Source organism: Symphalangus syndactylus, chromosome 9, assembly GCF_028878055.3.
Source record: "Symphalangus syndactylus isolate Jambi chromosome 9, NHGRI_mSymSyn1-v2.1_pri, whole genome shotgun sequence".
Lineage (NCBI taxonomy): Eukaryota > Metazoa > Chordata > Mammalia > Primates > Hylobatidae > Symphalangus > Symphalangus syndactylus.
In genome coordinates, this window is record NC_072431.2 from 110,814,123 (window position 1) to 110,830,008 (window position 15,886).

Here is a 15,886-nt window from a genome sequence, read left to right on the forward strand (position 1 = left end):
TGAACTTCAACTAGTACATATTAAAATAGTTAAATGTAGTTAAAATGCAATAAATATTAAATCATAGGTTTATTCACTGATACTTGAGAAACCTGCATTTTGCCTAGTCTGTGATCGTTCTAGTGATGAAAATGCTAAGTAACAAGTATCCCTTGCTAATGAGAATAAACTGAAGAGTTTCTTTCATCATTACTTCAAGCACAGCACCATGTTGAAGATCCTTGAGAAAATATGTCTAGGAGTGTGTTTTGTGATAGTAGCAGAATTCCACTTGTAAGACTTTAGGGTGTTATATAACTTAGTATGTATATGGAATGCTATTTTTTCTTCTTTTTTTGGCGGGGGAGACAGGGTCTCGCTCTGTCTCCTGTGCTAGAGTGCAGTGGCACAATCATGGCTTATTGCAACCTTCACCTCCAGGGCTGAAGCAATCCTACCACCACGCTTGGTTAATTTTTTGTAAAGGTGAGGTCTCACTATATTGTCCAGTCTCGAACTCCTGGGCTGAAGCGATCCTCTCGTCTCTACCTCCCAAAGTGTTGATTATAGTCGTGAGCCACTGCGGCTGGCCTTTGAAGTGTTCTAATCCAAATGGTGAAAGCCAGCATATGGAATATTGTCCCTGACAAAAAATTTGTATTAGATTTTCCATGAATGATGACTGTGTACTCATATAGTTCCACCTCATATTTAAGTTTAGGAATCCTGTGTGCTTGAATTAAATTTGATTCTTCAGATACCTGATCTTGGGTATTCTGAGAGTGTTGGTACGTATGTATGTGCTGCTGATTAATGATCTGCTCCTTGGTCAACTTGGAGGAAGATTGATTTGTAGTTAGATTCTACCAGTGTTAGTGAAAAGACATGCATGGAATGGCCACAAAAAAATAAGTAAACATGTCCTCATCGTAAACTCAGAGTCTAGAAGAGGCCATCTTCATGTAGAAGGATTATGTAATTCTGTATTTGTATAGAAGAATCTTAATATCAAGTGCCAGTTTTTGGTTGCCTCTAACTATTTTCTGATATGTTCACTAGCTTATGGAAGTGACAGGGAAAAATCAGGATGAATGCATAGTGGCCCTACATGATTGTAACGGAGATGTGAACAAAGCTATCAATATATTGCTGGAAGGGAATTCAGACACAGTAAGTATTATTAATTGATTTGCATTGTTTACATTTGTCTCCAATTCCGTAGCACATTTTCAACTTCACCTTGGTCGGGGTGGGGAGGGAATGGATTATGGTGCCATTCCATATTTGTTTTAAGTTCCAGAAAGAACGATTACCTGAAAAGACTGTTTTTGTTACGTATGGTTTCTTCATGAAGTCGTAGAATCTGATGACTTGAAAGAGAACTTGGTGATCTACTCCAGCCTTACAGTTTCCAAAAATCTCTGTGCCTGTGTATATTTTCACCACCCCCACCTGAAAAGCATCTCTTGGCTCTGTTGCTTACGTTTCTTCATCTCAGTCCTCACCTCTGATTACTTCTTACATCTCTATTATAACAGAAAACCAGGATTTGCTGGTATATGTATTTGCTTATGTGGAATATTAAGTTTACTTTTTTTTTTTTTAAATATTGGGTTAAGTTAGGTGAGCTTGCAGGCTCATGAGCTCAGGCCTTGGATTTTAAGAAGGATACAGCTAAAGCTACACCAGGCACTTGTCAGCCCTAAAATTTTGCTGTGTGTATATATTTATATTTATATATATATAGTTTTTATACATATGTATATATATTTATAAATAAATATATATTTAATATTTAATACTTTTAAATTTTAATAACTTTAATTTTAAATAATTAAATTATTTAATATATTTAATATATAAATATATTCATAATATGTATTTAATATATAAGTATATTTATATTTAATATATAAATATATTTATAATATTTAATAATATGTATTTATAATATTTGTTTAATAATATATAAATATATATTTAATATATATATATTTATTTTTTTGAGACGGAGCCTCACTCTGCCACCCAGGCTGGAGTGCAGTAGTGCGATCTTGACTCACTGCAACCTCCGTCTCCTGGGTTCAAGTGATTCTTTTGCCTCAGCCTCCCAAGTAGCTAGTACTACAGGCATGTGCCACCATGCCCAGCTAATTTTTGTATTTTTAGTAGAGACGGGGTTTCGCCATGTTGGCCAGACTGGTCTCAAACTCCTGACCTCAGGTGATCCACCTGTCTCGGCCTCCCAAAGTGTTGGGATTACAAGTGTGAGCCAGCACACCTGGCCTGTGTTTATGTTTCTTAAATTGAGGAAACTATTTTAGAGTAGATTAAAAATGACTCACCTAAAAGAGGATACAAAGATGAACACATCAATAACTGCCTTTCCTTGGAAAATTTAAAACAAACAAACTGACCGTGTCAGTGCTCAGATTTAATTGAAGTCTCATTTTAGGGTCATGCTGCATTAGGTACAAGAAATACAAAAATGAACTCTGAGAAACTGAAAGCTAAAATGACTATCTTTTTAGTTGATGTGAAACAAAGAGAATGAATTCTTTTAGAGTAAAAATTAACTAATGTGGAAAAGATTTCACTGTTTGAGTGTAGCAGTAATTGTTGGTAAAATCCCATGTAAGAGAACACTGGTACACAAGACAAACCACCAAATTTGTGATTTTTGTTTGGGAAAACCATATTAAATGATAAATTAAATTTTGAATAGTTTTTGTTTACTGACCTGGGAATAAGTATCCTAGGTTTTGCCAAATATGGAGGATCTGTTTACCTTATTGCTAATGGGTACAGCAGAGAGTGGCTTTCAGTTATTTTCAAAGTGAACTGAAGGGCCTAACTGCTCTCTTTGTTTAGGGAAAAAAAAAAAAGAAAAGAAAAATCTTTGGGAATAAACAAAATAATCCAAATTGTTCACTGGAGAGGATCTTTTTGGATCTTTTTATGGTAGAGATAAGTCCAGACACTATTTTTTGTTGCCTTTCCATTAGCTCCAGCAGATTTAATTCCTTTTCTCTGGTAGTTTGGTGAATTTTTAAGTCTTAAATGTCCAGTTTTCTCTTTCTGTTTTGAGTTTTAACACCACCTCCTCATTTGGGACCGAACCTGAAGGAGCTGGTTCTGGGCTATGTATTAGAAAGTAAGACTGGCTGGGCACTGCGGCTCACGCCTGTAATCCCAGCACTTTGGGAGGCCTGGGTGGGCAGATCACGAGGTCAGGAGTTCGAGACCATCATGGCTAACACGGTGAAACCCCATCTCCACTAAAAATACAAAAAATTAGCTGGACGTGGTGGCAGGCGCTTGTAGTCTCAGCTACTCAGGAGGCTGAGGCAGGAGAATGGCACGAACCTGGGAGGCGGAGCTTGCAGTGAGCCGAGATGGCACCATGCACTCCAGCCTGGGCGACAGAGCGAGACTCCGTCTCAAAAAAAAAAAAAAAAGAAGGATACATGCATGTGCCCTTGATAATTGTACACACTTTGAATGATAAATGATTAACAGCCGTTCTCTCTGATAGACTTCATGGGAGACTGTAGGGGGGAAGAAAAAGAATTTTGCAAAAGAAAATTCAGAAAACAAAGAGAATAGAGAGAAGAAAAGCGAGAAAGAATCGAGTCATGGACGTGGAAACAACAACCGGAAAGGAAGAGGCGGCAGTCGTGGCAGAGAATGTAAGTACAGACTTTCTCCTCAATTTTTTCTCTTCTCTTCTTTCATCTCAAGTGACCTTCCCGCCTCAGCCTCCCAAAGTGTTGGGATTACAGGCATGAGCCACTGCGCTCAGCTTTCTCAAATTTTTTCTTAGTTTTCATACATTCTGAACAACTGAAAGATTAGTCCATAGCATGCTCATAAATTGGTTTCCTCAATGCAGATTTGTTCTAATACTTAACACTAGAAATGAGTGGCACCTGAGTAGTTTCATAAGAGCCTCCCATGTGGTTTCATATCAGCATTGACCTGGGCTGTAGGTAGGTGGTTGTGTAGTGTGTCTTATGACTCCCTTCTGTTATGAGTCAGACACATTTGTTAATTTTAGAATGGTGTGTGTGTGGCGAAGAAGGGGCCAGGGGTCATTTACTTACAGGTAGATAAAGCCGTTTTTTATTCTCCATTTGTAGACACTCATGGTATAGACAAGGGTTAGATTAAGAGGAAAGTTGCTGAATAGGCAGGATTTCTCATAGGCAGGTCTCATTTCCATTAGACCTAGGTTTTGTAGGTTTTGTCACTGTTTATGCAAAACAACCTTGTCTGCTCTGGCAGTGTGTCAGTGTAGCTAAGTTATGAAAGAATAAAATGTAAATATTTAACATATCACCCTGAGACTCTTGCTGTCTTATATATTCCACCGATATTTATTGAGTATCTACTATGTAGTGGATACTTTTATAGGCCTACAGCAATGAATAAAATAGGTAAAATCTTTGCCCTTGTAAAGCTTTTAATGAAGGTCAAATGGGATGTAACAATAAAGAACATAAATTTTTTTTTTTTTTTTTTTTTTTTTTTTTTGAGACGGAGTCTCGCTCTGTCGCCCAGGCTGGAGTGCAGTGGCGCAATCTCGGCTCACTGCAAGCTCCGCCTCCCGGGTTCACGCCATTCTCCTGCCTCAGCCTCTCCAAGTAGCTGGGACTACAGGCGCCCGCCACCACGCCCGGCTAATGTTTTTGTATTTTTAGTAGAGACGGGGTTTCACTGTGGTCTCGATCTCCTGACCTTGTGATCCGCCCGCCTCGGCCTCCCAAAGTGCTGGGATTACAAGCGTGAGCCACCGCGCCCGGCAAAATATTTTATATTAATATATTTTAATGGTGTTATGTAGAAATTATGTTATAGGGAAAAACAGAGATGCAAATTATAGGAAGAAGTCTGGCAAATTTAAGTGGGTTGCCAAGGAAAGCCTCACTGGAATTCATGTGAGTCAGCCTCTGAAAGAGGTGAAGGGAGCAAGCCATGCCAATATCCTTCATAAAATTTCTGTATTATATAGAGCTATTAATGCCAATATAGGGATGAGAAAAAGAAAAGACTGTGTGTTGGCTTCTTCCCGTTAGTATCCTAGAAAAATCCAACTCTAGCACTTTAGTTTTTCTAAGAACTCAGTGTTTCCTTGGTATTGCTATTTTACTATTCTGTGCCTTTCCAGGCTTTGAAACTAATGAGCAAATTCTGTGATATATTAATGTAGTTGCATAATGGAAGTAGTTTTTTTGAAGCAAAAACTTCACAGCAAGTCCACAAAGAAGAAAGAAAAATCAGTATGTTATTTTAATTTATTTTCAGAATTTTCATGTGTATTAAGGAAGATGTGATTTCATATATATATATATATATATATATATATATATGTATATTTTTTTTTTTTTTCACTTTTTTTGAGACAAGGTCTTACTCTTTTACCCAGGCTGAAGTACAGTGGTGTGATCACAGCTCACTGCAGCCTTGACCTCCCTGGGCTCAGGTGATCCTCCCACCTCAGCCTCCTGAGTAGCTGGGACTACTAGCTGTATGCCATCACAACCATGCCTGGATAATTTTTGTATTTTTTTGTATTTTGTATGTTGTATTTTTTCTGAGACAGAGTCTTGCTCACTTGCCCAGGCTGGAATGCAGTGAGGAGATCTCGGCTCACTGCAACCTCCGCCTCTTGGGTCCAAGCAATTCTCCTGCCTTAGCCTCTCGAGTAGCTGGGACTGTAGGTGCACGCCACCACACTTGGCTAATTTTTATATTTTTTGATAGAGACAGGGTTTCCTTGTGTTAGCCAGGCTGGTCTTGAACTCCTGGCCTCAAGTGATCCACCCGTCTCAGCCTCCCGAAGTGCTGGGATTATAGTTGTGAGCCACTGTGCCCGGCCAATTTTTGTATTTTTTTTGTATGTTGCCCAGGCTGGTCTCAAGCTCTTGGGCTCAAGAGATCTGCCCCCGTCAGCTGGAAATTACAAGTGCTGGAATTACAAGTGTAAGCCACTGTGCCTGACCTTATTCAGTTTTTAAGTTACTTTTGTTTTTGTTTTTCCTGTTTCTGAACCTGTTGTTTAAATTGTAGCCTGTTTGTCATTCCTTCTTTGCCTTTAATAGGTGCATGATAAGGTTATGTACAAGAGGTTTGGAAATGGAAATTTGATTTTTCTGCTCTTTTTCCCCTAGTTAGAGGTGAAGAAAATGGAATTGATTGCAATCAAGTGGACAAATCTTCAGATCGTGGCAAGCGAGCCCGAGGTAGAGGTAAGCTAGAGTAAGAGAGAAGAAAATGCTTTCAATTAGGGGGAAGAAGCAGGCAGTTGCTTTGCTGGACTGTGACTAGGGATGGCAGTGTGTTCTGAAAGAATAGCAGGTCATCTAAAATCTGATAATTTGTTTACTGATGCCTATAAATGAACTATTTTGGGTTATGTAGTTTTGAAGAAACCAAAGGGTTGTTTTTGGATGAGCTGAGAAAGCCCTTTCTTGAATAATTTAAAACTTAAAGCTCTAACCAAAAGCACTGACAAATTATAATTGTATTACGTTTGGAATACAATGCAATAGGGTTTTTTAAACCTTATTTTAAAAATACTTTATTGCTAAAAAAAGGCTATGATCATTTGAGCTTTCAGTGAGTTGTAGTCTTTTTGCTGTAGTCCTCACTTCTAGCTATTTTGAAGCGTATAATATGTAATCATTAAGTAGTCATCTTACTCTACTGTTGAGCATTAGAACTTATTCCCTTTTTTTGAGACCCTGCCTAGCTAACACAAGGAAACCCTGTCTCTATCAAAAAATATAAAAATTAGCCAAGTGTGATGGCACGCACCTATAGTCCCAGCTACTCGAGAGGCTCAGGCAGGAGAATTGCTTGGACCCAAGAGGCGGAGGTTGCAGTGAGCTGAGATCTCCTCACTGCACTCCAGCCTGGGCAAGTGAGCAAGACTCTGTCTCAGAAAAAATACAACATACAAACTACAAAAAAAAAAAACCAAAAATTATCCAGGCATAATTAAATGCAGGGTCTTACTTTGTCACTCAGGCTGGAGTGCAGTGGCGCCATCTCAGCTAACTGCAACCTCCACCTCCTGGGCTCAAACAATCCTCTCACTTACCCTCCTGAGTAGCTGGGACTACAGGTGCACGCCACCATGCCCAGCTAATTTTTGTATTTTTGGTAGACATGGGATTTTACCATGTTGGCCAGGTTGGTCTCAAACTCCTGGCCTCAAGTGATCCACCTGCCTAATCCTCCCAAAGTGGCATAATTACAGGCATGAGCCACCGAGCCCGGCCTAGAATTTATTCCTTCTCTCTGTGTTTTAACCTATCCACCAATCTCTCTTTATTCCCCACCCTCTATACCCTTCACCTTCTCTGCCTCTGGTAACTATCATTCCACACTCTACCTGCATGAGATAACCTTTTTAGCTCCCACATAAGTGAGTACGTGTGATATTTATCTTTCTGTGTCTGGTTTATTTTATTTAACACAATGTCTTCCAAGTCCATTCATGTTGCTCCAAAGGACATGATTTCATTCTTTTATGGCTGAGTAGTATTCCAACGTGTAAATATATCACTTTTTAAAATCCATTCATCTGTTGGTGAACACTTAGGTTGATTCTCTATATTTGTGAATATTGTGAATAGTGCTTCACTTCAAAATAGCCAGAAGTGAGGACTTGAAAAGTTCCCAACACATAGAAATGATAAATGCTCATGGTGACGGATATCCTAAATACTGAGATCATGCCATTGCACTCTGCCCTGGGTGACAGAGTGAGACTCTGTCTCCAAAACAACAAAACAAAACAAAACAAAAAAACACCACACATTGTAGGGGATAACCAGTGAATTGGAGATTGAGTATCTGTTAGGATGGGGACTGTTATTACTTTGAGGAAAAAGTTGATATGTTTACCTTGGTTCTATTTAGGCTAATAAACCCAAATAAATAAAAGTTAACAGACCATGTAAAATCACCATAGTTTTTCTTAATCACAAGTATGCCAGATAAATTCTGCAGGGGGTGTGGTGTTTTATTTGACCTGTTCTTGCTGTTCTTACTGGGACTGTATGGTGGCTGTTCATATAATTTTCTCATCGGTATATATACCAGTGAATAGGAACAGAATGCAAACAATCAAAAATGTAGTCCATTTAAACTATCTGGGCGACAAAATGGGCACTTAATTTTACTGTCAAAATCTGTTATATTCGCTTTATATAAAAGCAGCTATGTAGGCAAACTACCTACCTATTTTTTATTTGTTTTGGTTTTTGTTCTTAGCTTGATCAGTTGGCCTTGCTGGATAGTAAGTTGTCGTAAGTGTGGAGCAGAGTTTGCATTCAAGCTGAAGCCACTTGAAAAATCATTCCTATAGAGTATATCTTTCATAGGCTTTTTTGCTAGTGGAGTGTAATTGAGGATTTTTGCAAAGGATTTGGGTCGAAGCGGAATTATTAGAATGTCAGGTAAGTATGTTTACCAGCAGGCCCTTTGACAGCTTGGTTGAAAGAGGGGCTGCTGGCTGCTGGCAGTTCTGCTGAGATTTTTTTTTTAGGACTTTCCTGAAGCTTAGCTTCAGAGTTGTAAAAAGCAACTGCAAGGAGTGGGGCCTGTCTTGGGATCTGCCAGGTATGTGATGATCATAGGGGAAGGAGCAACTGTCTTATATCTTAACAATTCTGTTCTTCTCACCAGTATCCTGAAGAGAGGAAAGAGAAAAGCAGAGAGAAGTTTTCCATTTCATAGAGATAATGTGAAAATTGCTATGATTCTGACATTATTTTTTGTAGTGTACCTCAGTGTATTTCTTTCTCTCCCCTTCCTTCCTTCCTTCCTTCCTTCCCCCCATCCCCCTTCACCACTTCCCCCTTCCTTCCTTCCTTCCTTCCTTCCTTCCTTCCTTCCTTCCTACCTTCCTACCTTCCTACCTTCCTACCTTCCTTCCATCTCTCCTTGCAGGAGTCTGTGTTGCCTTGGCTAGTATCAAACTCATGAACTCAAGCAGTTCTGTATCAGTGCATTTAAAAAATAATTTCAGGCCAAGTACAGTGGCTTATGCCTGTAATCCTAGCACTTTGGGAGGCTGAGGTGAGAGGATCACTTGAGCTCAGGAGTTCAAGATCAGACTGGACAATGTAGCAGGCTTTTTTTGTGTAAAAAAAAAAAAAAAAAAATTATCCAGGCATGATGGTGTGTATCTGTAGTCCCAGAAACTCAGGAGGCTGAGGTGGTAGGATGGCTTGAGTCTGGGAAGTCGAGGCTGCTGTGAGCTGTGATTGTGCCACTACACTCCAGCCTTCAGATATTTTAAACTTTTCAGACGTTAGGCCTTTATTTACTATCGTATCTTTCCCCATCTTTTATTTATTTGTGTGTGTATATATATATATATATGAATGAAGTAAATAAGCCCATATTATTTTTTTGGTCTTGACATAATTTAGGAGTTCCAAAGCAATATAAAATTTAGTGTGGCTCACCACTTTTATTTATTGTATGTTTATTTATTTATTTTTGAGACAGGGTCTTGCATTGTCACCCAGGCTTGTGTGCAGTGGTGTGATCTTGGCTCAGTGCACTCTCCACCTCCCAGGCTCAAGCCATCTTCCCACCTCAGCGTCCCTAGTAGCTGGGACTACAGGTGCACACTACTATGCCCAGCTAATTTTTGTAGAGAGAGGGTTTTGCCATGTTGCCCAGGCTGGTCTCAAACTCTTGAGCTCAAACAACCCGCCCACCTCGAACTCCCAAAGTGCTTGGATTACAGGCATGAGCCACAGCGTCTGGCCTGCTATTTCATTTAACTTTGTTTTGAATGTGCTTTATGCAGAAAAAGATATTAATATACTTAATGGACTTGACATATATCCATCTTTTTTTCTTTGCTGTAGTTGAGTATGTTTATATATTAGAAATGATGCTCGCCGGGTGCGGTGGCTCACGCCTGTAATCCCAGCACTTTCGGAGGCCAAGGCGGGCAGATCACGAGGTCAGGAGATTGAGACCACCCTGGCTAACATGGTGAAACTCCGTCTCTACTAAAAAAAAAAATAATAAATACAAAAAAAAGATGAGCTGGCGTGGTGGTGGGCGCCTGTAGTCCCAGCTACTCAGGAGGTTGAGGCAGGAGAATGGCATGAACCTGGGAGGCAGAGCTCGTAGTGACCCGAGATCACACCACTGCACTCCAGCCTGGGCAACAAAGCGAGACTCTGTCTCAAAAAAAAAAAGAAAACAGAAAAAAAAAGAAATGACACTCAGGATTTGGATTAAAGCAGAATTATTAGAATGTCAGGATTTGGATTAAAGCGGAATTATTAGAATGTCAGCTAAGTATGTGTTTGCCAGCTTTGCTTGAAGATTTGATTCCATGATACAGTTTTGTTTTGTTTTTGTTTTTTGTTTGTTTTGTTTTTGAGACAGAGTCTTTCTCTGTCGCCCAGGCTGGAGAGCAGTGGTGTGATCTCGGCTCACTGCAACCTCCACCTCCCAGGTTCAAACAATTTGCCTGCCTCAGCCTCCTGAGTAGCTGGGACTACAGGAGTGTGCCACCATGCCCGGCTAATTTTTTGTATTTTTAGTAGAGATGGAGTTTCACCGGTTACACTTATTTATTTATTTAGAGACAGAGTCTCGCTGTGTCTCCAGGCTGGAGTGCAGTGGTGCAGTCTCGGCTTGAACTCACTCCGGGGTTCAAGCAATTCTCCTGCCTCAGCCTCCCATGTAGCTGGGACTACAGGCTCAGCTAATTTTTGTATTTTTTAGTAGAGACGGGGTTTCATCATGTTGGCCAGAATGGTCTCGATTTCTTGACCTCATGATCCGCCCACCTCGGCCTGCCAAAGTACTGGGATTACAGGCATGAGCCACCGCGCCTGGCCAGTTATTTATTTATTTATTTTTTTTTGAGACGAGAGTTTCGCTCTTGTTGCCCTGGCTGGAGTGTGATGGTGGGATCTTGGCTCACCGCAACCTCCGCCTCCCGGGTTCGAGCAATTCTCCTGCCTCAGCCTCCTGAGTACCTGGGATAACAGGCATGCGCCACCACGCCCAGCTAATTTTGTATTTTCAGTAGAGACGGGATTTCTCCATGTAGGTCAGGCTTAAATGTGTATTTAAATTACTCTTCTTCTTTTGTATGTTTCTTTATCTTGTGCGTTCATAAATGGTTTATCAGCTTATATGTATTATTTTGGTCTTCTGGTGAGATTGAGTCAAGTAAGGTAGTGAACTATTGTTTCTTTTTTTAGAGACAGGGTCTCACTCTGTTACCCATCCTGGAGTACCGTGGCATGATCATAGCTCACTGCAACCTCCAACTCTTACGCTCAAGCAATACTCCTGCCTTAGCTTCCTGAGTAGATAGGACTGCCGGTGCACATCATAATGCGCAGCTAATTTTTAAAAGCATTTTTGTAGAAACAGGTCTCTGTGTGTTGCCCAGGCTGGTCTTGAACTCCTGGCTCCAAGCAGTCCTCCTCCCTTGGCCTCCTAAAGCAGAGGGATTACAGGCACGAGCCACTGCTTTGGCTGGTAATGAATTACACTTGAAGTTACAGGGGTTGGTTTCCTTCTGGATGGAAGAAAAATAATGCAAAAAAGGCAACAATAGTTTACTCCCTAACCTTTCTCACTGCTTTACCTTACTGTTTTGTATTTAGTAACTCAGATTAGCTCCTCTACTCTTTCTCTTTCTTTCTTTCTTTCTTTCTTTCTTTCTTTCTTTCTTTCTTTCTTTCTTTCTTTCTTTCCTTTCTTTCCTTTCTTTCCTTTCTTTCCTTTCTTTCTTTTTCTCTTTCTTTCTTTCCTTTCTTTCTCTCTTTCTTTCTTTCCTTTCTTTCTCTCTTTCTTTCTTCCCTCCCCTCCCCCTTCCCCCCTCCCCCTCACCCCTCCCCTCCCCCTCACCCCTCCCCTCACCCCTCCCCTCCCCCTCCCCCTCCCCTCCCCCTCCCCCTCCCTTCCCCCTCCCCTTCCCCCTCCTCCTCCCCCTCCTCCTCCCCCTCCCCTCCCCCTCCCCCTCCTCCTCCCCCTCCTCCTCCCCCTCCCCTCCGCTCCCCATCCCCTCCCCTCCCCTCCCCTCCCCTCCCCTCCCTTCCCTTCCCTTTCTTTCCTTTCTGACGTTGTCTTGCCCTGTTGCCTAGGCTGGAATGCAGTGGTGCAATCTTGGCTCGTTGCAAGCTCCCCCTCCTGGGTTCACGCCATTCTCCCGCCTCAGCCTCCCGAGTAGTTGCGACTGTAGGCACCCGCCAGCACATCTGGCTAATTTTTTGTATTTTTAGTAGAGTTGGGGTTTCACCATGTTAGCCAGGATGATCTTGATCTCCTGACCTCGTGATCCTCCTGCCTTGGCCTCCAAAAGTGCTGGGATTACAGGTGTGAGCCACCGCGCCTGGCCTAGTTCCTCCACTTTTAAAACGAATTATTATGTGAATATGGTCTATATAGTACAAGTGCAAAGTAATTTTGAGCACCTACTATGTTTTAACATTCTACTTAAAAAAATTTTTTTAAGGTAGAGAAGGGGCTCTTGCTCTGTTGCCCAGGGTGATCCCAAACTACTGTGGCTCAAGTGATCCTCCCACCTTGACCTACCAAGGTGCTGGGATCACAGACATGAGCCACCAAACCCAGCTTACTTTTAAATTTCGAATCCTTTGTAGTACCTTCTTTGGAGTCTCGCTGAGTCCTTGTTCCACATAGCGTTTAACAAAATCTGATTCTCAAATCAGTTACTGAACAGATAGCTTATTTCCTGTAATGATATAATGCCATTATTGTGCCTCTGTATATGAGAGTTTAATCCATGAAAGACTCCATATTTATGAAGTTGGGATTACAGATCAGTCTTTTTTTTTTTTTTTAAAGACAGAGTCTCGCTCTGTCGCCCAGGCTGGAGTGCAGTGGTGCGATCCTGGCTCACTGCAACCTCCACCTCCCGGGTTTAAGGGATTCTCCTGCCTCAGCCTCCCGAGAAGCTGGGGCTACAGAGATTGAGCCCATCCTGGCTAACACAGTGAAACCCCGTCTCTACTAAAAATACAAAAAAATTATCCAGGCGTGGTGATGCACACCTGTAATCCCAGCTGCTCGGGAGACTGAGGCACAAGAATCACTCAAACCTGGGAGGCTGAGGTTGTTGTGAACCAAGATTACGCCACTGCACTCCAGCCTGGGTGACAGAGCAAAACTCTGTCTCAAAAAATAAAAAACCCTTGAACAGTCATTCAGCAGAGATGTAGTAACGAGTCCCAGAGCTTGAGGAGGAAAGGTACAGCATTTACCATAATATGGTTTATTCGCTTTGATAATCTTTGGAAACATTGGACTTGGTTTTTGTGATTAAAAGACTCTGGATCTTTATTCTGAGCTGCTAGATTAATCTGTTTGTTCCAGATAACAATGCAGGGAAATGGTATATACACAGAAACCAATGTTACTAGTAGCATTACTACTAGGTGAGTAGGAAATGATAATTCTATTATCTTGCTAGAATTTATGGGGACGATGGATTAGATTTTTTAATTTTTAAAAATTTTTTGTTTGGCTGGGCGCGGTGGCTCACGCCTGTAATCCCAGCACTTTGGGAGGCTAAGGCGGGCGGATCACGAGGTCAGGAGTTTGAGACCAGCCTGGCCAAAATGGTGAAACCCCGTCTCTAATAAAAATACAAAAATCAGCCGGGCGTGGTGTCAGGCACCTGTAATCCCAGCTACTCAGGAGGCTGAGGCGGGAGAATTGCCTGAACCCGGGAGGTGGAGGTTGCAATGAGCCGAGGTGGCGCCACTGCACTCCAGCCTGGGCGACAGGGCGAGACTGTCTCAAAAAAAAAAAGTTGTTTTTATTTTTTCCAAGACTGAGTCTTACTTTGTCACCCAGGCTGGAGTGCAGTGGCGCCATCTCGGCTCACTGCAACCTCTGCCTCCCAGGTTCAAGCAATTCTCCTGCCTCAGCCTCCGCTAATAGCTGGCATTACAGGCATGTGCCACCATGCCTGGCTAATTTATATATATATATATATATTTTTTTTTTTTTTTTTTTTTTAGTACAGATGGGATTTCACCATGTTGGCCAGGCTGGTCTTGAACTGATGACCTCAAGTAATCCACCCGCCTCAGCCTCCCAAAGTGCTAGGATTACAGCCACGAGCCACTGCTTCCAGCCTAAGAAAGAAAATATTCTTTATAAAATTTACATACCATACATTTCATCCATTTAATGTACAATTGAATGGTTTTTAGTATATTCACCAAGTTGTGCAGTCATCACCACAATCAATTTTAGAACATTTTCCACACCTCAGAAGTATACCTTATCCTTTAACTATCATTTCGCCAATTCTTTCATTCTTCCACCTCAACCCTGAGCACCAGTAATCGCCTATTTCTGTAGGTTTTTGTGTTCTGGACATTTCCTGTAAATGGAATTGTATAATACGTGGTCTTTTGTGACTGCTTCTTTCTCTTAGATAATGTTTTGGGTTCCCCGTCACCTTTACCCTGAAGGGATTAACTTAACGTTTTAAACATTCATCCATGTTGTAGTATGTATCAGTACTTCATTCCTTTTTATGGCAATATAATATAATGTTGTATGAATATACTGCATTTTTTTTTTTTCGGTTCAAGGTTTTAAGTCCTGAGAATAGTTTCCTTGTTTTGTAGCTTGTTTAATTTTGGCCTGTATTCTTGCCAAAAGCTGTAGACTGAAAGTTTTCTTCTTAGAGCTAATTAGGTGAATTTCTTACATTCTTGTAAGTCACAGTAATACCTCTGTGTGAAGTCTTACTTTTGCCTTCTTTTTTTTTTTTTTGAGACAGAGTCTCACTCTGTCACCCAGGCTGGAGTGCAGTGGCGCGATCTCGGCTCACTGCAAACTCCGCCTCCTGGGTTCACGCCATTCTCCTGCCTCAGCCTCTCTGAGTAGCTGGGACTACAGGCGCCCGCCACCACACCCAGCTAATTTTTTGTATTTTTAGTAGAGACGGGGTTTCACCGTGGTCTCGATCTCCTGACCTCGTGATCTGCCCGCCTCGGCCTCCCAAAGTGCTGGGATTACAAGCGTGAGCCACCGTGCCCGGCCACTTTTGCCTTCTTAAAACAAAAAATTATTTAAAAAATTTATTGTAGAGGTGGCGCCTCGCTTTGTTGCCCAGGCTGGTTTTGAATTCCTGGCCTCAAGCGATTCTCCTGCCTTGGCCTCCAAAAGTGCTGGATTACAGGTGTGAGCCACTGTGTCAGGCCTCAATTTGTTTTATAAACATATACCCACAAGTGCAATTTCATGATCATATGGTCAATCATTGTATTTTTTGAGGAACTGCCATACTGTTACCCATAGCAGCTGCACCATTTTACTTTTTTTTTTTTTTTGAGACAGAGTCTTGCTCAGTTGTCCAGGCTGGAGTGCAGTGTTGTGATCTCAGCTCACTGCAAGCTCTGCCTCCCGGGTTCACACCATTCTCCTGCCTCAGCCTCCCGAGTAGCTGGGACTACAGGTGCCTGCCACTACACCCGGCTAATTTTTCTTTTTTTTTGTATTTTTAGTAGAGATGGGGTTTCACCGTGTTAGCCAGGATGGTCTCGATCTCCTGACCTTGTGATCCGTCTGTCTCGGCCTCCCAAAGTGCTAGGATTACAGGCGTGAGCCACTGCACCCGGCCCCATTTTACGTTTTTACCAGCAGTGCACAATGGTGTGCTCCACATCTTTGCCAACACTTGTTATTTTCTGGTTTTTTACTTTAATTTTGGTAGTAGTCATCCAAATGAATGTGGGATTGTATTTTATTGTGGTTTTGATTTGGATTTCCCTAATGATCAGCAATACTGAGTATCTTTTAGTGTGTTTATTGGTCATTTGTATATCTTCTTAGGAGAAATCCGTATTCAAGTCCATTGCCCGCCACCACC

At 41.5% G+C, this 15,886-nt stretch overlaps 1 protein-coding gene across 16 annotated transcripts in view; it reads left to right on the top strand.

Annotated features, from left to right (window-relative positions):
* Positions 1 to 15,886, top strand: part of UBAP2 (ubiquitin associated protein 2) — a 127,781-nt gene that overhangs the window by 55,894 nt on the left and 56,001 nt on the right. For all 16 annotated transcript variants that reach the window (XM_055293879.2, XM_063609042.1, XM_063609045.1 and 13 more), the window contains 3 exons: positions 1,039 to 1,149; positions 3,515 to 3,668; positions 6,150 to 6,227. In XM_055293879.2, coding sequence (XP_055149854.2) covers positions 1,039 to 1,149; positions 3,515 to 3,668; positions 6,150 to 6,227 — 343 coding nt within the window. The remainder of the gene's footprint in view (positions 1 to 1,038; positions 1,150 to 3,514; positions 3,669 to 6,149; positions 6,228 to 15,886) is intronic.